Below are 23,708 nucleotides of genomic sequence, written 5' to 3' on the forward strand. Positions count from 1 at the left end.
CATTTTCTGAAAATCATTGCAAATTGCAAACCCACATTACAATCGAGAATTAGTATAGTAATTTCAAGATTATTAATATTGTTGTATATTATTGATTGACATAACAAGTTTGATTATTATATTATTAATAATTTACAGGTTGTTTTTCGGACGGGTAAAGAAACCTGTTTCCGAGACGACATGCTGACATGTAGCCAACAAACTGGACAACGACCTGCTTTAAAATGCGGTCAGCTGGTCAGAGAGAAGATGTCCACTGTCGAAGGTTTGTAAAATCAACTTAATCAATAATTTTTTTTTATGAAATTGAGACTTAATATTTTTTAGACAGGAATTGAGTTCACAGCTGATCTGAAGGGATGAAGGACTGGTCAGACCTCCCTGAATGACGGATTGAATGCACTGTTCTGAAAATAAGATTGAGTACAAAGCTCCAAATAAAGGATTAAGAACTCCGCTCCAGATGAAGGATTGAGAACCCAGCTCAAAATGAAGGATTGAGAACCCCGCTCCAAATGAAGGATTGAGATCCCCGCTCCAAATGAAGGATTGAGAACCCCGCTCCATATGAAGGATTGAGAACCCCGCTCCATATGAAGGTTTGAGAACCCCGCTCCATATGAAACATTGAGAACCATGTTCCATATGAATGATGTATAACCTCGCTCAGAATGAAGGATTTGAGAACCCTTCTCAGAATGAAGTACAGGCTCCGAATGAAGGAGCAAGCACAGTGCTCTGAAGAAAGGACCGAGTACTTAGCTTTGAATGAAAAATTAGAGTGCATAGTTCTGAACAAAGGATCGAGTACACAGCTCTGAATTGAGGACTCAAACGCTGCACTAAAAGAATGATCCATTACACACCGCTCTGAATGAAGGATCCGAGTACAAAGCTCCAAATGAAGGATCGAGTACACAGCTCTGAATAAAGAAATGATTCTTAGGTTAAGATTGTTGGATTTATTAGGGTTTAATAAATAATGTAAGAGACTAAATATTGTGTATTTGGAACATTTTTTACTAGACGAAATTTCTTATGTTTCAATTTCTTCTTAAACTTAATTTTTTAAAAATTTTTTGTAACGTTTAATAACTAATGAATCCTATTTGTACACTTGGGTTTTTAACCACCAAAACTTAAGGATGATCATTTTTAGGTAATTTCTTCAAAGTTTAGTTATAAAAGAGGTTATTTCTAATCATTTCAATGAAACGTAATTTGCCAGCTACTTAATTCAAACTAAGAACTGGGAGTGAATGTATAGTAGTATCCCGTCTACGGACCTATGATGAAGAATACTTCTTAGGTCGATCTATCCATTTAATATGGTAGTGTACTATACTTTTCATAAGTAATGTACAAATTATTTCAATTTTGTAGTGAGTGTAAAAGTTGTAATTTCATTTTATCGAAATGCATTATAATACAATGGTCAATTGTCATGGTGCTGGTTACTAGAGAAATAAAAATTTTAATTTTTCATTTTATTACAACTTTCTAAACTTGTCGGTTCCGTGGATTTAGAAATTTTTTTTATCAATCTGAACATTTTGCAATGTTGGATATACGCCCAGGGGCGCAACTAGGACTTTTGCTAGGGGGGGGCAATATATTATTTTGTTAGGGTTTGGGGGGGGTTAAGGGGGGGTTTCCCCCCCTTTTTCGAAAATTTTTCAAAAACAAAAGTGCTTTTGTAAGGGTTTGAAGTCGAAAAAAAGGAAATTTTGAGTTGTTGCATGCAGATTTGGCTGTGTTCAATTCCAATCGATTTTTTGTTCTTGTGTTTTTACAAAATTTATACTTCCAACAGCTGTAAAATGAATGATATGAGTCAATTCATTGAATATGTGTGCGAATCGCAAAAGAGTATTTTTTAAGTACCTGGTTTGATTACAGATTAAATTGCAAGAAATAATCATTTATAGTTTCTGGAAAAAAAACATAAAAATACATAGGTAAATAATAATTTCAATCATCTACATTGAAAAAGGACAGATAATGCTACCTTTTCTCTTGAAGTTATTGAATTAATGATTGATCTAACCAACATTCATAATCTAAATTCATTTTCGATTTTACAGAACTTCTGTCAAAGAAGATAAATGTTGTTAGTTATCAAATATGATAATCAGTTAGAAATTTGCCAGGTTCAGAATTTTCTCTAGATTTGGAACTGAGTTTTTGCCACAAACTCAAATATTCTAATCCCTAAATCTTTGCACCGAGGGGTGTAAACATTTGATATTTCAAACTTGGAATATTTTACCATAAGAATTCAAAGTTTGATATCTACGAGTACTCTATAAACTCAACACCAATAAAATACAGTTCAGAACTTTTTTTTACATTAAATGTTTACAATAGCCTTTAGCCTTGAGAATTGAGAAAGATAGAAATATTCTTTTTAAAACTAACTATAGTATAATAAAATTTCTACAATAACTCTATTGGTTTTCCTATTCCTGTGATACTGATTTTCGCCATTCTTTCTTTCTTTTCATTCTGCAGGGGGGGGCGCGCCCCCCCCCCCCTCAGGGGCTAGGGGAGGGCGCGCGCCCGGCCGCCCCCCCCCCCTAGTTGCGCCTCTGTATACGCCAGCTATCAATTTTGTATTAATTGTGAGTTAGGTTAGGTTAAGACTATTTCTGGGCCGAGCGCTGCGGCTAGGATATGCGAGGGACCGAGCGCCGCGGCATCATGTTCATGGCAGCTGTAAAACAACGTGCTAGTAGGTCGGATGTGTAGTAAAGCGGATTTTGCGTAGGTCGTAAAATACACCATCCTAATAATTTAATGATATCGGTATGATGCGTAAAGGATTATGCAGCACCTGATCACCATTAAGCACGTTGGAGAGTGATTATTGTTGGAAAGTTTCGCCCAGTTCGGCAAACCATGCCGCGCATCAATTTTCTAACCTAACACTAAACTTTTCTTGTGAAAATTTGACTAAAATTAATAATTATAATTTAAAGAATTTTATTTAAGGCGCCTGTCTAAAGAGCCCAAAGAAATAAACGTCCATCCATCTAAGAATATAATTAAAACAATAATTTCTGTGATCATATCATATTTTGGCCCAGTTAGACCTGGGTAAGAAGAAGCGAGTCATGGATTCAGTGACAGAATGGTTTTTTTGTCGGTCTCTCGGATTTATGTTCTAAAAGTATGATTTGTCTGACTGCCCACCTGTTTTGTTAATTTTCTTGAACATGCTTCCTGGACCCGTCCTTACCTTCTCTATCAATTGTACGTGTTTCTTATCATTTGTAGCGCATCAGCCATGTTTGACATGTGGTCGCAGCGCCCGGCCACTTAAGCTGTCACAGCTACGGGCTTGGCCATGATATTGCTATATCGATCTTATCAGAATCTGTGACTAAGTCTAAAATTGCAATATATAAGCAGAAGGCTCAATCTTGAATAAAGATCTTTGCCCCCCCCCCTCACCCTGTCAAAAAATGTACATAAAATAAAAGAATAAGTAGTATTATTCCAGAATTAAGTAAAGTTAAGTCAATTTCTGTCAAATTCACACTTAAACCATTTTTCATGAAGGGGGGGGGGGCAACAATCCTTTTCCAGGAAAATACCCAGGCAGAATATGATTTAGTAATTTTTTAAGAATCTTAAAACCTCAGCCTTATATTCTAGACTGCAAATCTATAGCAGGGTATGTTTTATGCAGGTATTTAATTTCAGATATGAAAAATTAATTTTATGATCTCTGTCTCGTCATGAGTCCATCGAGCGATGTAGAGACTATACGGTGCTTGCTTTGTCGTGGAGTTGTTTGTTTCTCTGCTGAGGATGATTCAAGGTCAGGATTATAAATATTTTATACATGTTTATGCTTAAAGGGTGCTATGGAAACGCCTCAACACGGAAACGTCTCAACGCGGAAATGCCTCAAAAACCGGTTTTGAGGAATTTCCGTTTTTTTTGGGAAATCCCTCAAAACTGGAAAATGTTGAGAGATTTCCGAATATTTTTGAGGCGTTTCCTAATATTTAAAGTTGAGGTGTTTCCTCTGATTTTTGAGGCGTTTCCGTTTTTTTCTGAGGCGTTTCCTCTTTTTTTTGAGGCGTTTCCTATTTTTTTTTGAGGGGTTTCCGTTTTTTGAAAAAACTTTTAAAACTTTATTTTGTTAAGGCGTTTCCTCTTTTTATTGAGGCGTTTCCGTTTTTTTTATAAAATTTTTAAACTTTATTTGTTGAGGCATTTCCTCTTTTTCCGTTTGTTAAAAAAAACTTAGTTCCTTTCTTTGAAAATCTTTCTCCCTTTCCAAAAAAATTAATCTCCTCCTAGAAATTAAACACCATGAGGTTTCAAAGAAATAGGGATTGTAAAAAATGAGAAAAACAATTTATAGGGTTTTAAGGGTTTTAATAAAGGTACAATTTTGCACCAGGCGCCACAAATCACATATTTTTTACTCACCCTGTATATGCCCCAAGTATTCACTAATATTCTGATATTTTACCCTTCATTTTATGTTTCGCAAGATTCTGAAATAAATCTACTAATTTTACAGTATTTAACTTTTCAAAATCAGTATGTAATGCATATTTAAAGTAAAACAAAAATTGAAATAAGAATAAATAAAAAAGTTGTTATATACTAATTTATATAAATATGAAAATGGTTAAAGTGGTTAAAACTTGCTAGAAACATTTGAAATTTCCGAAAAAATTCAACGATTTTTTTTCTTCTCTTAATCAGAAATGCGTCATAGTACGAGAATAAAAAAATGTTGTACAATTTTTTTGAAAAATTAAAATGAAATTTCAATTTTTTTAAAAGTAAATTGTGGAAACTCCTGTAAACTGTTCGGGAAAATGTGCGGAAATGTCACAACTTTATAGTTTTAAAAGCCTTAACAGAAACGAAATTTTCTGATAAGTCTCCTCTATAATGAATTTAAGAAGTTATCTAAAAAGACAAACTCTTCCAAAAATTCTGGAAACCCGTTAGGAAAAAGAGAAATCGACTCTAATAATTGAAGCTTTTAATTTTTTTTTTAAAACAAAAACTCATCAAAATAAAAAGAGTTAAGACCTCAACTAAATGAAGTTTTCAAAAATACGGAAAAACCTCAAATATTTTGCGGAAACGTCTCAAAAAAAAAATAGAAAAAACCTCAATTAAATGAAGTTAATAAAAATACGGAAACCACTCAAAAATTTAAATGAAGTTTTTAAACATATGGAAATGCCTCAAAAATGTTACGGAAACACCTCATAAAAAAGAGGAAACGCCTCAACAAAATAAAGTTTAAAAGTTTTTCAAAAAGCGGAAACGCCTCAGGAAATCCCTCAAAAATATTGGGAAATTCCTCAAAAAAAATTGTCAGGTGAAAAGCGGAAACCCCTCAAAAATTTTAGGAAACGCCTCAAAATAAGGAGGAAACCCCTCAAAAACTGGGTTTTGAGGGATTTCCGTTTTTCTTGCAGAAATTGCGGAAACGTCTCAAAAAAACCGGTTTTTGAGGGGTTTCCGCTTTTTTTTGAGGCATTTCCGTGTTGAGACGTTTCCGTGTTGAGGCGTTTCCATAGCACCGCTTAAAGGCGTTTTCAGGAATTTATTAAGGGGGTGGGGGGTTTCATTTTTTATATTTCAACGGGTGGGCCAAGTACCCCCGTTGGGAGCTGTAAACCGTAGTTTTAACTGCACAAGGGTAAGGTCTTCGCCCCGATACTCCCTCCCTGAATACGTCTCTGGTTATGCTTATATTTTTTCCTGTGAATCTGCGGATTCGGTTTTAACTATCATCCAACTCCATTAAATCTAACCTACCGTGGGAATGATTATGTCTGTTTCCTCTTCTTACCTTACCCTATACATCTTGATTAAGAAGCACTCCGGCCAGTTAAAGATTTTGCCATTTATGCCTTTTTAAAATTTTTGTCTAAATTGAAGAATTTATAGAAATTTATTTATAGTTTTTACTTTTTCCAGGTACAAGGATCATCTGAGTATAGAGCACCGTGTCTACTACTACGTTTCATGGATCCTTGAGAAAACTGTAGAAGAGAACGCAAAGGTAATGTGGTAATTCGTAATATAAATAATAATTCCTGTAGAAATATGATAAATGAAAAATGTCTGAACTACAGTCATAAGACCCGGAACTAGTTTATTATTAATCAGAGGACTTAACAATTTAATTTTAAAAATATGATTAATCAAGCGATATTAACAACATAGCCCTAGTTCTCCCAAATCCAAAATGTGGTCTGCCTTTATTGTGCGTTTGAAATTTGCAGAGATACATATGTTAAGGTCGTCTGATAAACTGTCAATTAATTACGGGTCTTTCTGTTTTTGACTTTATAATAGATGTATAATTTTAATTTCATTTACTGGTTCATAAAGTTTATTTATATATTTATTCAGATATAGTTTGATAATCAGTAATAAGTATATTTTTATAATTTTGTTTAATATTAAAGGAAGATGGGCTATCAAGTTCTTCCCCTGTTCTTCCAAGTGTAACAATCACACCTGTAATCAAGAATAAACCAACCAACGGTATTCTCCCAACCCGACTCCATCCTGTCAAACTAGAGTTAGAGGATGAGGAACAAGAGGAAGATTCTCCAGATATGTCAATATTCCCGGTCAGTGGGTTTCAGGACCAGGAGTATGACGCCTTCCCACAGGACGAATCCTACAACGAGGATGGACTCTTAACCGAGGACGGAGAAGAGGAGATAGGGATCAAAGAGGCCAAGATAATTACGATCAGGGTGGAAGGGCAAAGAATGGGCGGAAAGAAAATGTACAAATGTTCTCTTTGTCCAAATATTAAACCCTGGCCGACTATACATAAAGCAGAGCGGCACAGGATCACGCATATACCCCTTGCCTTTAGAAAGATGTTCCAATGCCCACAGTGTAAGGAAAGGTTTATTAAGGAGAAGAATGTAAAGCGTCACATAGACTCCGGGTTATGCCAGGGACCGAAGGAGCACCCCTGCACCGTGTGTGGAGAGATCTACGAGAGTAAGTTTGATCTTCAATTGCATGAAGAGAACCATGAACAGCTTCTCAAGCGACATAGATGCAATCTCTGCGGAGCAAAGTTTAATAAGATGAAATATCTTAATAAACATATTCTCTCCCATAGCAACCGTAAACCCTACAAATGTGATATATGTGGGAAATCTTTTAAGAGCGAGTATTACGTGAAAACGCACAGAAACGCGCATTTGAATGAGAACTACGAGAGCAGCGGAACCATGGAGAACAGTAACCTGGAAGATTTTGAGTTCGAGGAGCATCTCCGACCTCAGATAGATCTGATAGAAGAGGATCCTCCAGACCCTGACTCCAGTCTCGAACTTGAGGCTGAGTAAACCTCGTATTCTTACAAAAGCCAAGTGTTATGTTCCAAATCTTACATTCCAAAGAAAAACTGCTGAAACCAAAAATCTAATCTAATCAATAATCCAGTGCAATTCTATTCAATACAAGTTTTATTGCCTAAACATGTTGCAATTACTTTGATGTATTTAACTAAGTTACAACTATACCAAATATTTACTAAATATTGAACTAGGGTTACACCACCTCCTATATATATATTATATATACTTACTTATAAATAGTGATTTTAATCATTCCAAATATGGTGGGAAAAATGTGTTGCTTCTTAATTAGTCCAATTTTGTTGAATGGTTTTATTTGTAATGGTTTGATGAAGAAAGTTTTTATCTAAATTGTAAAAACTCAATTTTTCGAGAGAAATGTCGCGGCATTGTTCCAAGACATTGAAAACTTGGCTCAAATTTTAAAAAAAAATGTTTGACAATGGATTACAAGATTTTAAATTACTAGATAGTTTGACCTTATTTATTTAAAAAAAACTTCCGAGTTGAAACTTGAGTTATATGGATAAAAAATATCAAGATTTTGAAATTAAAAACAATGTTTAAATAAATTATTTATGGCCTTAACTAACTTTGTAGATATCTTGGTTCTTATTTCTTTAACCAAAGAATTTTGAAATACCAAATGTCAGTTTGGTTTCTTCTTGTATTTATATGTAAATATTTTTTTATAGTTTTCCGAATGCATTTTGAGTGCGATGAGAAACATTCCAAAGAGTTAAAGTGCAATGTTCCTTCTTGTGTTACGTATATAAAGAATGTAATTTTTTTTTAATATTTTTTTTTATCGGCTTTGTATTTGATAGTCTTATTTTATCTTTATTAATTACATTGTGTCCTAAATTCTAGGGTTTCGCATAAGTGGTTCCGAAATAAACTCCACTGAAATATTCACTGCAAAGATCAATTTGTTGAATTTTTAATCAATTTTTTTGCAGTATATTTTGAATTCAAATACATGACAAAAAAGATAATCACAATACCTTTTTGACCGATAGAAGTAAATTTTTTGTAAGATATAAATCTAAAATTTTTGTGAATTTTATTTGTAAAATGGAAAATCTTAGTTTGTTAACCATACCAAAGTTCATTTTGTCAAGATGCAATACTTTGTGATAAGTTAAACGCCTGCATTTAGATTATTTAAGTTTGTTTAAGTATGTCTTGAATTCTGTTATTTTATTGTGATGTTTTGTTTAGTAACTCGTTACTAGTCCACCTTATATTAAATTTGCACCTTCTAGGGAAAAATGCAGACATGCGTGAGAATAGTTCATCATCGTCTACCCGTCAGAACAGTCTTCTTACTTCGTAGTGAACCATTGACGGACGGACGGACGTTATTTCACTCTGGCTCCGTCAAGTTTCGACGAAAAAAGGAGGATAATAAAGGTCCGATCCGATCCTTGCCCTCTCAGCAGAATCAGGGTTTTAAGGATCCGTTAACACTATTTAAACCTGTAGCTGTTAAACCCAACCCTGATGATATAAACTTTGGCGAAGAACTTTCAGGTCAGAATTTTCATAATTCGTCAATTTTCGGACACACACATTTTGTATTCTTATGAAGGTACACTTTTGTATTTTTCTTAATTTTAAGAATTTACCATTTTGAAGTTGATGCAAAGCTTCGTTACTTGTCACCTTAAAACTTCTGTAATTTTTGGCTGAAAACCAAGTTTAATAGGTTTTATAATTGTTTTAGCATATGTTTAAAGGAGTTGGGAGAATTTACTTTATTAAGTCTTATCAAGACCAATGTGGAATTGAGAATGAGAGTAATGGTTTTCTGTCTTTGAAATGCGAATCCGACAATTTTTAAGAAACAACAAAGACAAAAATTAGTAAGATGGTTTTTTACGTATTTTATGTATGACTAGGCCCAGTCACTTAATAAAGATAGTTTTTATAAAACTAATATAGATATAATTGTTTTTTTAGGTAAATTAAACAAAGCAGCATTATTAAAGGAGCTGAATCTTTTCTATACTAATAAGGAGGTTAAACTCCTGGCCAAGGAGCACGGTTTAGACGACTATCTTTATAATCAGGGATATATATTCTTCATTATTAATAATTTCTCTAAAAATTAAAATTTTAATAAAAACAATTTATTTTTGTTTTGTGGAAGAAGATTACGATGATCATGTGATTATTTCACTTAATAAGTTGATTTTCAATCTACTGAATTGGTCAAACTAATTTCTTTTTAACAACATCAAATATAAATAACATCGCTAAAATGTCGTCTTCCTTTTCAACAGTTTTAAGATCTTGACTATATGTTAATGTAAAAATTACTAGAATATTAATGTTGTGGTAGGTGTACTCCAGTTTTCGTAGATTTTGTCTAGACGTTAAACATCTTCCTACGGACCTTCATATTCTCTTCAGTGACATTCTTCAGGAATAGATCAATCAATCAACCCAGGCATTTTAACTTCAGCGTTGGAAAATATAAACCAACTCCCCCCCCCCCATCATCAATCATCATATCTTGTAAAAAATATTGTTCGAAAAAGATATTGTCTTCATTTTTTAAAATTAAGAAAAATATGAAAAATTTAAAAAAGGATATTTTATCTAAAATGTCGCCTTCCTTTTAAAGAATTAAAAACCATGATAATCTAACTTGTATCCCATTCACTTTGCACATTTAAAAGAATTTGTAAAAAATTAGTCGTAAAATGTAAAAGAATCTATTCAAATATTTTAAAATTTGAAGACTAAGACCGAAATACAGTGAACCGGGTATTGTCTCACGGCCGGACGCTTTTTGTCATGACACCGGATAATAAAGCGTATAATTTTAAATTACCCTTGTGTCCTGATTGATAGTTTTATGTATAGGGTGTTGTACACAATCATGATATGTTCCCGTATTTCCTGACGCATGCTAAGAAAGTGTTCCCGCATTTAGACTGCATGGATGAGCTAAAATTAATTAGGTTTGTTTAGAATTTAACGTAGGAATGATAATAACTGGTTCAAGAAAATGTACACCCCTGAAATCCATAGTCAACGAACACAGATTGCAATAATTGGGATATTTTCAAGTGATCTAACGAATCCTCCCAACTGGTATCCTGAAGTTTGATCAATGAACATGGATTACAATATATTTGATCTATTTTAGTGATCTAACGAATCCTCCTAATTGGTATCCTGAAGTTAGATCTATGAACATGGATTACAATATATTTGATCTATTTTAGTGATCTTACGAATCCTCCTAATTGGTATCCTGAAGTTAGATCAATGAACATTGATTACAATAATTTGATCTATTTTAGTGATCTAACGAATCCTCCCAACTGCTATCTTGAAGTTAGATCAATCAACATGGATTACAATATATTTGATCTATTTTAGTGATCTAACAAATCCTCCTAATTGGTATCCTGAAGTTGGATCAATGAACATGGATTACAATATATTTTATCTATTTTAGTGATCTAACGAATCCTCCTAATTGGTATCCTGAAGTTAGATCAATGAACATGGATTACAATATATTTGATCTATTTTAGTGATCTTACGAATCCTCCTAATTGGTATCCTGAAGTTAGATCAATCAACATGGATTACAATATATTTGATCTATTTTAGTGATCTAACAAATCCTCCTAATTGGTATCCTGAAGTTAGATCAATGAACATGGATTAGCACTAAGTTGATCTATTTTAGTGATCTAACAAATCCTCCAAACTGGTATCCTGAAGCTAGAGCAATGAATCGTAAAATAATATTCCACGCTGGTCCAACCAACTCAGGCAAAACATATCATGCACTGGAGAGGTTTCTCAGCGCTAAATCTGGGATATATTGTGGACCACTTAAACTACTAGCTGTCGAGGTACAGATAAAAAATAATGCTTTTTTATTATTTATTTTATTTTTTAAATCCTTATTTTCACTGTCTTGTATGTCTGTCATCCGTTCTCTCTCATCTTAAATTCATTTAATTTTTTTCCTTAACTTTCATTTATTATTACTTCAAATTTTTTGTCGTCGTTATTTAATAACAAAAAAAAAACGATTCTCAAATGGATGATTTTTAACGCCGACTTTGCGCTCAAACTCAGCAATTTTACATTAATAGAACGTTTTATATGTTCTAAATAAATCCTAAAAATTTTAATATAATACTATATTCTCAGTTCACCTACCATACATTACCGGTCACTCCCTTTAAGAACATATTTCTAGGTATTCAATAAAAGCAATTTACGTGGAATCCCATGTGATCTTGTGACGGGAGAAGAACGGAGAATGGTAAGTTGTAACCTATTATTTTTCACATTATTTTTATTATTACTTTGTTGATGCGAGAAACCTTGAATGATCTGTAAAAGTCTAGTGCTTAGTATCATGTGGACCCTTGATCCTTACTGGAACAAAGCAAAATTGTCTAATTATTTTTCATCTTTTTTTTCGCTTATTTTTTTGCTATAACTTGGTGAACCATTCAGAGACCAGTTCAGCAGTTCAGATTTGGGTTTTTGCCCCTTGGATTCGGATCCGGATCCAGATTCAGGAAGCAAAAATCTTGCGGATCCGGATCCTAAGCACTGAAATAAAACTTCAGTTTATAAAAGAAATGAGTACTTCAACTTAAAGGATTTTCCACCACTTTTTGCCATTTTTCTTGAAGATTTCCTTCTCCTCAAAAAGCGAGAAAAATTCTCTAAAACTGTTGAGAAACGAAACCAAGCAATCTGTACACCCCCTCTTGCGTTGAATATGATTAGGACCTTCATTCCCTTGAAACACATCCCCATTTGGTAAAGGGTTAAAAGTTTCGACCTTTGTTTACAATCTTTGTTATTGTTTTCATAAAACTAGTTCCTGGCAGTTACAGGCAAAAGTGAACACAAACTCTATCCCCCCACTGCACCTTACATGTATTACAACTTAAATGTGATCAGTGCTTAGGATTAATTTTATTTTGATGCGGATCCGCCCTTTAAAAAAAAAGATTCCGTATCATGAACATTTCTTTAAGATTTACCGAAGTTTCAATTTTTTTCTTCTTTTTTCGCTTATTTTTGTGCTAAACCTTAACAACAATTCAGAAATAAGGAAATTTTTACTAATTTTCTTTTTGACAGTTCACATTTGGGTTTGAGCAAAAAGTATTTTTTACAGTTTTGATTGATGAAGCAGTGATAACTTTTAAGTTGTTGTTCTCAGATGAACGAGGAGGGGGAGCCTGGAAGTCACGTGGCCTGTACTGTAGAGATGAGTAATCTAGCTCAACCATACGAAGTGGCGGTCATAGACGAGATACAGGTAAATATTAAATATACTCTTTTTGACAACCTATACGGTGTATAGTGCTACAACAGAGGTGCATATTTTCATAAAAATATTATTTTTGTGTGTCCCCCCTTCCCCCTGTTAAAAAATTTTTTTTTCTCCCAGAAGTTATATATGATTTTTAGGTGGAATGGAAAAAATTTTTTGGGTGTAAAGTATAAAAAGGGATAAAAAAGGTTGCCCCCCTCCCCTTTTTTAATTAAACACCCCTGTGCTACAAACTGAATTGGCTTCAAGTCAAACACCATTGATTGATTGATTGATTGATTGATTGATTGATTGATTGATTGATTGATTGAGTACGTAGGTGGTTTTTAAGTAATTGATTCTCATCAATCATACTCGCAATTTAGTCATACACAAATATCTGAATCACAAGCCACGTTGTACCCAGACCAAATACTGATTCAACATAACTAGAAGGACACTTTATTTACACTAACACAACTGGACCCCTTTTCTAAATAAACAATGCCAAATCTTTTTTATAAAACATCCAATTTTAAGATCAAATTTATCATAGCATATAAGAAATATTTAAACATAACAAGGCGAATGAGACAGTGAGAAACCATTTTGTTATTGTTAGGTGATAAAGGACTACCAGAGAGGTTGGGCCTGGACTAGAGCTCTACTAGGAATACAAGCGGAAGAAATTCATGTCTGCGGAGAACAGGCAGCTATAGATCTAGTCAGGTTGTACAAGTCCTTATAAGGATGTTAATTTTTTTAAAAATTGTACAGGACAATTAAAATTAAAATTTTGAGTTTATTGGTCTTATTTTTATGTCAATACGATCATACGTTCACAACGGATTTGGATGCCCTTCTAGGGTCTAATCTTAATCATATTTTGTAAAGGGAGATGATGATCAGTACTGGGGAGGAGGTAGAGGTCAGAAAGTACAAACGATTAACAGAGCTGAAAATAGAGGTAATTTTTACAATTAATGCTCACGGTACTTCTTTTATTTGGAAACCTGAGGAAGTGCACTAGTCAAGTAGTCTGTATGTCTGTATTTCTGTTTGTTTGTTGATAAAAAACGTCAAAACGAACTAAATGAACTCATTGTTATTAAAACCTTAGAATGGCTTAGGGTTGGGTTTCCCCTATTAAAATATTAGTTTGTAATCTGGTCAAATCATTAAATTCAACATGGAACGAACAAAATGACTGCTTATTATGATCCAAATTTTTTTAGTAGTCCTAACGTTTTGTTCTGTTGGAAATAAACCAAAAGAAAGTGGAACTAATTTTTTTTTTAATTTACTAGTCAATTAAAGGGTTTTTAGGGTTTTTGGAGTTGATCTTTTAAAAAAGTATACAATTTTGTGCTATGATGGACCGATGGTATAGTAACAGATTCACGGTTAGTTTGAAAAATTTCATGGAGGGCCTAAAACAAAACATATCTAGACTTTTAAAAATTATATTATCTTCTTTATTTTCCTTACTACTCATTAGGTTTACATCTTTCAGATGCGCATGCTGGAGTAAACGGAGAAAGCTTTTCTCAGTTTTTCTCAGCTTTTCTTAGCTTTTCTTAGCTTTTCTCAGCTTTTCATAGCTTTTCTCAGCTTTTCTCAGCTTTTCTCAGCTTTTCTTAGCTTTTCTCAGATTTTCTCAGATTTTTTTTATCTTTTCTTAGCTTTGCTCAGTTTTTCTCAGCTTTACTCAGTTTTTCTCAGCTTTTCTCAGCTTTTCTCAGCTTTTCTCAGCTTTTCTCAGATTTTCTCAGATTTTTTCAGCTTTTCTTAGCTTTTCTCAGCTTTTCTCAGCTTTAATCAGTTTTTCTCAGCTTTTCTCAGCTTTTCTTAGCTTTTCTCAGCTTTTCTCAGCTTTTCTTCATGCCCTTCAAATGCCTCATAACAAGCGTATCTCTTGTATGTCTCTTTGAAGTTGGCATGGACAGCTTGACTGCATTGTCCTGTATAAATTCCAAGTAGTGTCCCAGTCCGTTTCACATGATAGATAAGCACATGCCCTTTTCATCCTACTTACTTGTTTACTTGAAGTCTTGAATCAAGCGCCCCACTGATAGGGACATTGTATATGCATCTTTCAGATCTTCCAATCTGGTACATTAATTTTTCATTTAGTTTCCTTATTTTTAATCCTCAGACTGGCGGAGTTTCCACTGTGTGTATTGGCTTTTGAAGGAGCCAACCAATTTGGCGTTTTTTATTTCTTTTGGCAGGTCATTCCACTGTTGAACTACACGATTAGAGAAAAATCTTCTTCTCAACTCTGAATTTGATAGTTTACTTTTAATGTTCAAGGGATCCACTGAGAGCCGTGTTACTCTCTCTCCTCTGTTTTCTACAAACTCGAACCAAACTCTTCTATCAACTCTATCAATCTCATGTACAATTTTGAAAGTTTGGACCATGTCAAACTGAATCCGCCTGTCCTTCAGACTAAGTATGCGGAGTTCTTTTAACCTGTCTTCGTAATTATTGCCTCGAAGTCCAGAGATCATGGTGACAGCTCTTTTTTGTACGTTTTCTAGTACTTCTTGATCCTGTTGAAGCCATGGGTTCCATGCTGGTGTCGAAAATTCAGTATGGGGCCTAACATAAGGAGTGTACAGGTTTAAGAAGGTTTTTCTGTCTCTGTGATGAAAGGAGCGCGCTATTTGGTCAAAACACCATTTGCTTTTCTGGCTGCTAACTTACACTGGATGGATAGCTTAAGAGATTTATGGATTATAACCCCAATATCTCTTTCTTTTTCTGTTTTAGATTAAATAGTTAAGTAGTTTGTTTCAGAATTTCCTCTTCCCACATGCATAACCTCGCATTTATCAGTGTTAAATCTCATCCCCCATAGATCTGCCCAACTGGACAGATTATTGAGAATCTTTCACTAAAATCAATTAAAGGAAGTGGGTTATTGCCACAAACTCAACTTTTCTCATCCCTATATCTTTGCAACCTTAAGATGCAAACCTTTGACGTTTCAAACTTAGACTACTTGATCTAACAGAATTCATAGTATGAAATATCAAAGGTCTACGACATTGAGGGATTGGAAAATTTGAGTTTGTCCCAAAAACTCATTTCTATTAACAAATTATTCTATTGTGTGTTGTAAAAAATCAAAGGAGCCTAGACTCCTTTTGTTTGCTTTTAAACTTATTTTTTTCATATTTGTCTTATTTCAGGAGAGAAGTCTAGGAAATTTATCTAAAACCCAACCCGGAGATTGTATTGTTTGCTTCAACAAGAACGATATCTACAGTGTATCCAGGGAGCTGGAGAAACTAGGGAAGGAGGTGGCAGTTATCTACGGCAGTCTTCCACCTAATACTAAACTTGCAATGGCCACGAAGTTCAATGACCCGGACGATTCCTGCAAAATACTTGTTGCAACAGATGCAATCGGGATGGGATTGAATTTGAATATTAGGTGAGGAAAAACTGTTTCAAGTCGGAACAAAATTGTAATCGTATTTGCTCTATTCACGACGGTACAATTATTAACAACGCGTTAGATATCGCCGTTTTTTTAGCTGGAAAATATATAAATTTTCGGAATTCCCTTCCTTTGTACGGGTCACAGGACATAAATATCAAAGTCAAATTATAGAAAGGAATACCCGGATAACTAAACTTTAATCAAACAAAGCTCAAATTAAAGTCCACCAATCTGAATCAGAAATTTAACTCTTGAATGTAGCTATATTAAGTCGAAAGTACTGAGAGGGGGAAATATTTGTTGAGATTTTTTTGCTGGATAAAGTAATTTTTTGAGATATTTTTAATGATTAAGTAAAATTTAAGAATAATTCAATGAAATCTACAGGCTTTTACCCAATTCGGCTTTTTAAAATAAAATTGCTATTTCGTTTTCGTCATTTTCTCAATTCTTAATTTTTATTTTTGCTTTAATGGAAAGATTTAAAATAAAAATATATATTCAGACGAATTATTTTCTACTCCATAAACAAGATTCAATTAATGGAGAACGGAGAGAAGGAGGTAGCTCTCATTTCGGTCTCACAGGTATAATCTACATTCAGGGCTCAAGATTATTATTATTTGTTATTTAGTTCCGTGGGGGNGTTGCTTTGAAGTTTTTTAAGTCGAATGTTTTCTTGCGATGTACATAAACGTTTAAAATTTCATGGAGTGGTAGCTAAAGCGAGTTTGTCGATTATAAAGTTTTAATGCTTTACAATGAACTTACATTGATAATATTAAGGTTAGTGTGCTTAACCCTATATTTGTGGTCATAATTTCTATAACTATAACTATATAATATTCATTCTTTGTAAACAGGTTGTATCGCTCTTTTTTCATGGAATACGAAAAAGAATTTTGTTGTATTACTCAGTTTTTTTATGGCTTTTTATACTTGTTTAAAAACTACGGAATAGAAGTTTGAGAATTAATTAATCTGCTACGTTTATATGGTGTGTATTTAGGCGTTACAAATAGCTGGTCGAGCAGGGAGATTTGGCACACAGTGGGAGACAGGATATGTTACCACTTTTAAACAAGAAGAGCTTTCACCATTAAAGGTAAAATCTATATTCGTCTTGATTTGTAGATTTTATTAATTGAAATAAGTAGTCCGTTTCAACTACTTCTACAAGGTTGTTCAACAATCTTATCAGATTACCCCCCGACCTTCAGAAAGTCACACTGGTGGTATAATAAACCAAAAACTTCCACTCCACTTAAAGGGAGTGTTCGCGAAAAATGAAAGGGGGTATAGGCTTAATGCGATAAAAAAGCGCTTTTGATCGCTACTAATCATACTTCTATCTGTTGCGTCTATAAGGAGAAAATTGTTTAAGACGTCTCATACCGAATAACTTAGCGGCCATACAAATTGAGAAAATTGGAACATACGACTTAGACCGTAAAAAAATCAATTTATTTTTAAACAAATCATTCAGATATTACAACCTATAGTCATCGATTATCTTTCGCCACATTTGTAGATAGTTTATGTTTTATAATATTTTTTAATTAATTTGTTTGTTTCTCTTGTCGCTTGCGCAACTATCTAAGAATGCCACTCACAATTTTCGAAATCCGTTGAAAACGTTTTCTAAAAAAAATAAAATATTATAAAATATAAACTATGTACAAATGTGGCGAAAGATAATCGATGACTATAGGTTGTAATATCTGAATGATTTGTTTGAAATTAAATTGATTTTTTACGGTATAAGTCGTATGTTCCAATTTTCTCAATTTGTATGGCCGCTAAGTTATTCGGTATGAGACGTCTTTAACAATTTTCTCCTTATAGACGCAACAGATAGAAGTAAGATTAGTAGCGATCAAAAGCGCTTTTTTATCGCATTAAGTCTATACCCCCTTTCATTTTTCGCGAACACTCCCTTTAAGCTCGACCAATTATGTAAAGAGTTGAATGATCTCGTCCAAATCAAATCTTGTTTCTGTTTCTGCAGAATTTACTGGCAAAGAGTCCGGAAGAAATTCTTCAGGCGGGACTTCATCCAACCTTTGATCAGCTTGGTAAGTCAGTATTTATGGAAATGGAAGGGACCGTACACCCGTTTTTAAGTAACCCTCGATTTACAGCCTTACATGCTCTATTCACAACGGTACCCTGGATCGGAATAGCTTTGAGAAAGATATCGTCGTTTTTCTTTCTTAGAAAAGATAGAATAAATTCCCTCATATTCCCTAGTGGCTTTTCTGCCTAAATTCCTGAATCATTTTTACAGAGAACCGCAATTGATGCATCAAGAATAACTCAATCTTTTTTATCCAGACAATAAAAAGTACCGTTGTAAATCAGGCATGCAAAAACAAGGTCCACTTTGATTATGTACACCACCCCTAAAATATTTATTATAAATATAAAATACTTAAAAGTTCATTTAAACGTTTATTGTGCAAGTATATAAAAATCAATAATTGAAAATATAATTTGTTTATTAAAGAAGGAACGGATAACTCCATGCAAATTCTAACGTTCTAACCCCTTACTCGTTACAACCTGATGGACGATGGTTCAAACTTATGTTATTTCAAACTTTGACTATTTTATCTGGCAGAAGTCATGTTTTTAAATTTTTCACCATCTGGTTGCAAAGATTTAGGTTATAGAGAATTAGAGTTTGCTGCATTGATCGGCACTGATAATAATCAATTAATCTAATTGTGTGTAGAGATGTATGCCTACCATCTACCAGCAGCTAGTCTCTCCAACCTAGTCGATATATTTATATCTCTCAGCACTTTAGACGATTCTCTTTACGCTCTTTGTCATCTTGACGATTTCAAGTTCCTCGCAGATATAATCGAACACATCAGGCTTCCTCTCAAGGTATTTAAACTTTCTCCATGATTTCATTTTCCTCCATTTTCTTTTTTTCTTTTTCAAAGCTTGTAATTATTAACATTAATATTAATGATTTTTAAGGGTTTAGTCAATGTGGGGAAATTAATGATTTTTAGTGTGGGGTGGTCCTTAAAAAAGGTTGACACAGAAATTTGAACGCACGGTTGAGAATGCATTCTTTCCTAGGTACTAATATTTAAGTTTCTCCCAAAAAATCGGCCAATTTGGTCTAGTCGTTCGACCAGCTATAACGAACATATACATATATAAATAATACATGAATATAACCAATCTTAATAAACAATAGAAATTGTTCTAAACATATATTATCGATTAGCTTTATTTTACATATGATAATAATAATAATATAATGTAATTCATAGTTGTAAACATCTGTATATGTTCTAGGCAAAGTATACCTTCTGCTGTGCTCCGATAAACCGGAAGATGCCGTTTGTGAACACAATGTTTCTCAAGATGGCGAGACAGTTCTCCAGGGGTGAACTCATTTCATTCGACTGGTTGTGCACTCAGGTCTTCATAAAAAAACACAGCTTAAGAAAGGGATTTTTCAGATATTTAAGAAAAGCTCATTTTAAATTTGATAAAATTTAAAATATTTCAGTGTTTTCAATCGTCGTTTTTTCTTAGAGAATTATTTTCTTTGTTTTTCCGAGTTGGTAGGCATATCTACACTGCGGAAGACATTTTTTATCTATTATTATCTAAGGTTGGTTGGCCGTTCTCCCCTCCAGATACCATTCTAGATCTGGTTCATTTGGAATCCATTCATGATGTATTCGATATTTATCTCTGGCTCTCCTACAGGTATAAATACAGAATTAGTGAAAAAATCATAAAAAATTAAATCAAAATGAACTCGCGGAATTATTATGTGTTTCGACCTAATTTAAGATTTGAAAGCCTTCTATGGACGCGTTGGCTACCACGTGTCGACTAGCACAGGCTACATTGCCTTGGAATATGCCATTTGGGCGTTAAGAATTATTGATAGAAAAAAATTCAAATATTAATTTTCCGGAGGTTGTCGTAATCTTTCTTTCCGGAAATTTTAGTAATATACCTTTCCGAAAATTTTTATAGTTTATTTTTCCGGAACTTACCGTGTCAACAAATATATTATAATTTAAAAATGATTTATAATGTTTAGATTCTCCGACATGTTCCCTGATATAGAGATTGTCCGGGAGGTGCAGACCGAGCTAGACTCCGTCATAGAGGAAGGAGTTCGGAATCTAGTTTATCTGCTCAAAAACCAGGAGAACCATTTTAGTAATAGAACCACAGATCTAGACGAGGACAGCTTCGAGGTTAGATCAGAGAATTTATAAATGTTTCAGCGTTAAAACTATTTTTTTGTTGCTAACTTTATTGTTAAATTTGTTCATCAATTAGTACTTTTTATCAAATTTGGTCTTCTTTAAAAAAATTTGGCTTCGGCTTTAAAAGGATATTTATACATGAGGAAAAGTTTGATCTACTCAGAATTTTATGAGACCGTCAACGTTATTATAAATTACAAATATTGCCTTAAATAATAATTGGGTCCGAATCCGTCTGTGGTAAGGATTGTCTCGGTGTAAATTGCTATTTGTGAATAGTAAAATCAATTTAAATGTCGTTTTTAAGATTCTTTTTATAAACGCTTAAATACCGTTGAGGGGGACTAACGAGAACTATGTTTAGGTGAAGTCCCGACAATCTAATAAATATAAGAACCGTTGGACGCATGATGATGCCCAACTTGCCGGCAATAAACCCAGGTCGGATACCTCATTATCTAACAACCTGGAGCACAACCAAGATATTCAACACGTCCCAGACTCCAGTCCCGTGTCAGAGACCAGAGAGATCATTAACAAAGCAATGGTTGCTCAAGACCAAAGTATAATCTCAAACGACGCTAAGTTAAAGCGGAGAAAGGTCGGAAGACTAATAAAACGTTTAATGGAAGAGGGTGTCATTACTAAAGATATGGCGAAACAATTGAAACAAGATTCTTGGAGACCAGACAATTAAATTTACAAATTATTATATTTTCAGATTCATATGTAATGGTGTTCGGTCGAAAGGTGGCTGAACCCGTAAGACCCAGTCCTCCCACCGTTGATCAGATCTTAGAAGATCTTAAATCTGCCGATCCAGTAGATCCGGTCTATACCTTGAGCAAACAGCTTTTGGGTGGACTTATCAACGAGGATTCCGAGGGAGACGACCTATCCAACCCTAACGTACTGTACAGGAAGGTTTCGGAGTACGTTGCCTCGGCAGACAAGCTTGACGAGCTGAGTACAACAATATCTCAGGGAACAGATTCACTTACTCAGTCCCATCAGGTAGATAACAGGCTTGAAGTTGTGCAATATACATTTGCATAAACTCTTGAAAAATCATAACCCCCTCATTCTCCCGATGTTAGATATGTTCTTGAGGGATTTATTCGTTGAATTTGGGAAATATATGGGGGGGGGGGTGTATGGGAAATTATTGAATTTTCAAGTGAAATTTTTATAAAAGGGTTAAAAAAAACTTGCCAGCTAATGTCCAATATTTAATATTTGTTCCCTTAGATCTCTGCGCTACTTACGCTGATAATCAATCCCCCTAGCTGTGGGTAACTTCTCAAAATATGTACCTTTGTAAGCTTTTCTAAACAACGACCACAAACTTGCGATGAAATTAAATACTGCATAGTGATGAATTTATTTTGTAACCTTTTCTTTCTTTTACCTTTTCTGGCATCATGGCTATTTCTCAAATTCTGTGAAATTAGAAATTATATTTATTCGCAATTAATATTGGTTCATACTTAGTTTACAGATAGTTTACAGATAGTTTACAGATAGTTTACAGATAGTTTACATATAGATACCATTTTTAGGAGCTAATAAAGCTAGCAAAGGAGGTACAAAAACAACTTGACAGGATCAAGGGTGGTGGTGAATCAGGAGAAGAAAGCGATTCAGAGATCTGCTCTGAACCTAACCCTGAGAATCGAGAAGAGTTTAAGGAAACCACTGTTGAGGTTTGTGATCCTGATACTGAACCTGAAGGTTCCGAGATACTTGGAAGTCAGAAAACCGAAGAATATTTTGAGGAAGAATCTGAATCTGAACTGTCTCAAGAGAGCCTAGACTCCGAACCTGTTGAGGTAATATTAGGTTCTCATTTCTTATTACCACTTACACTACTTTTTATTGATGTTATTTAAATCAGTAATATTGTTAAATTTATATCTCACATTTAAAAAAATATATATATAGGAGGATCTGTGTTAGACAATCATTCATAATGGAGTTTTCTCTTGATGTCCCATTCTCCACGGAGAGGGAAGCCTGTATTGCGTACGATGCACTCCGAGTGGAGAAGGAACCACCTCGGTCCTGCGTAACCAGAGAAATGCGTCAGGACGGATGTGTACTCCGGATAGTGTTCCAGGCTGCTGAAGCGCGAAACCTACGCGTGAGCGTAAACGGATTCCTGGAGCACCTAATCCTCGTCACCGAAACGATCCTGCAGTTTGGTCCTCCTCTCTGAACAATTTATGATGCAATGTGATAAAAATGTAATTTTTTTCTTCAGAAAAAATGAACGAAGGCGAAGTGTTGACCCTTGTGTCAGCGCTGTCAATGAACCGACTGACCCCGGTCCAAGTTGACCGGCATACAACTGCTGTTGTGCAGACAGCCGGCAGCGCGCCACCCAGTGATACCAATGCCAGTAGTGTTCAGAAGCTGGCAAGCCGGGCAGAGCAGCCATCACAGTTTTTGAGGTAAACTATTTAAATTACTTTTATTTTTTTTATGAAACTTTTGGCTACTTAATCATTCTTACTTACTTTATGGTGATTTTAATTATGAACGTGCTATTCGGCAATCATCGTGCTATAAAGTTAAATTAGCTGTACATTATAGCACGTGGGCTATATAGTTTTAATTAGTTCGAGGTTTTTCAACAAAAAATTTAGGACATTTTCAAAATATTTCTTTTTCAATATATATGAAAATAAAAGTGAAATGGACTTTATATTTCATAAAATTACCTACAGGATGTCCGAATAATTCTGACAAACTTTAAACTGCTACTTTTTGGAATTTTTGAGCAACTGTAATTTGAACGTTTTGTTATATAGCAAAATATCCGTAACATCTATTGCAGAAAAAACACTAATTCAGTTTTCCCATACACGAGCTTATTTTGATAAAACGTTTCACGCGCAGTTTCACCTTTCTTTGGGTAGGCGGGCTGGATAAAACTAATTTTGCACGAAGATCGCCAAGGTCAAGAGCTACCTCCTTTCATTGAAGAGTATTTATTCAACGTCAACCCGGCCAATATACTTCTAAAGAGTTTTAGTCAATTTTCGCAATAGAGCTGATTTATGCATTTAAGAAAATGGCAGTCATTTTTAACACTTTTTAAAGAAAAAGAAATGAATCTAGTTATAAAACAAATCTTTCATATTTTGATTACTCAAATTTTTTAGAGATTTGAAAAATTCCAAACAATAACAAAGTTAAACCATTTTTAAAATTGGTAGGATTAAAAGGACACCCTGTATAGTGTCACTATTTTTTTGGCACGACATGCTGTAAAGTTTTTGGACTTAAATTTAATCTGTACCTTGAAGGTTCTCGCCTTTTTACAT

At 34.1% G+C, this 23,708-nt stretch overlaps 3 protein-coding genes across 3 annotated transcripts; all 3 read left to right on the forward strand.

The window, feature by feature from the left end:
* Positions 1-1,185: 1,185 nt before the first annotated feature.
* LOC111713718 (ATP-dependent RNA helicase SUV3 homolog, mitochondrial-like) lies at positions 1,186-21,104 on the forward strand. The gene is made up of 19 exons (XM_023488691.1): positions 1,186-1,190; positions 8,639-8,906; positions 9,336-9,445; positions 9,718-9,801; positions 10,245-10,342; positions 11,083-11,251; positions 11,605-11,670; positions 12,589-12,687; positions 13,304-13,410; positions 13,576-13,648; positions 15,879-16,123; positions 16,638-16,719; positions 17,142-17,237; positions 18,141-18,207; positions 18,867-19,024; positions 19,448-19,573; positions 19,770-19,867; positions 20,211-20,370; positions 20,747-21,104. Exons 2-19 carry the CDS (start codon positions 8,645-8,647, stop codon positions 21,077-21,079), a joined length of 2,433 nt encoding a protein of 810 aa, XP_023344459.1. The 5' UTR covers positions 1,186-1,190; positions 8,639-8,644; the 3' UTR covers positions 21,080-21,104.
* LOC111713813 (zinc finger protein 564) lies at positions 3,579-7,493 on the forward strand. Its single transcript, XM_023488794.1, has 3 exons — positions 3,579-3,823; positions 5,962-6,046; positions 6,456-7,493. The coding sequence occupies exons 1-3, from the start codon at positions 3,741-3,743 to the stop codon at positions 7,359-7,361; spliced, it is 1,074 nt and encodes a 357-aa protein (XP_023344562.1). The 5' UTR covers positions 3,579-3,740; the 3' UTR covers positions 7,362-7,493.
* On the forward strand, positions 21,105-22,435 carry LOC111714237 (uncharacterized). The gene is made up of 3 exons (XM_023489333.1): positions 21,105-21,396; positions 21,942-22,211; positions 22,324-22,435. Exons 1-3 carry the CDS (start codon positions 21,115-21,117, stop codon positions 22,336-22,338), a joined length of 567 nt encoding a protein of 188 aa, XP_023345101.1. The 5' UTR covers positions 21,105-21,114; the 3' UTR covers positions 22,339-22,435.
* The last annotated feature ends 1,273 nt before the right edge of the window (positions 22,436-23,708 follow it).

This window comes from Eurytemora carolleeae, unplaced genomic scaffold, assembly GCF_000591075.1.
Source record: "Eurytemora carolleeae unplaced genomic scaffold, Eaff_2.0 scaffold19, whole genome shotgun sequence".
NCBI classification, from domain to species: Eukaryota; Metazoa; Arthropoda; class Copepoda; order Calanoida; family Temoridae; genus Eurytemora; species Eurytemora carolleeae.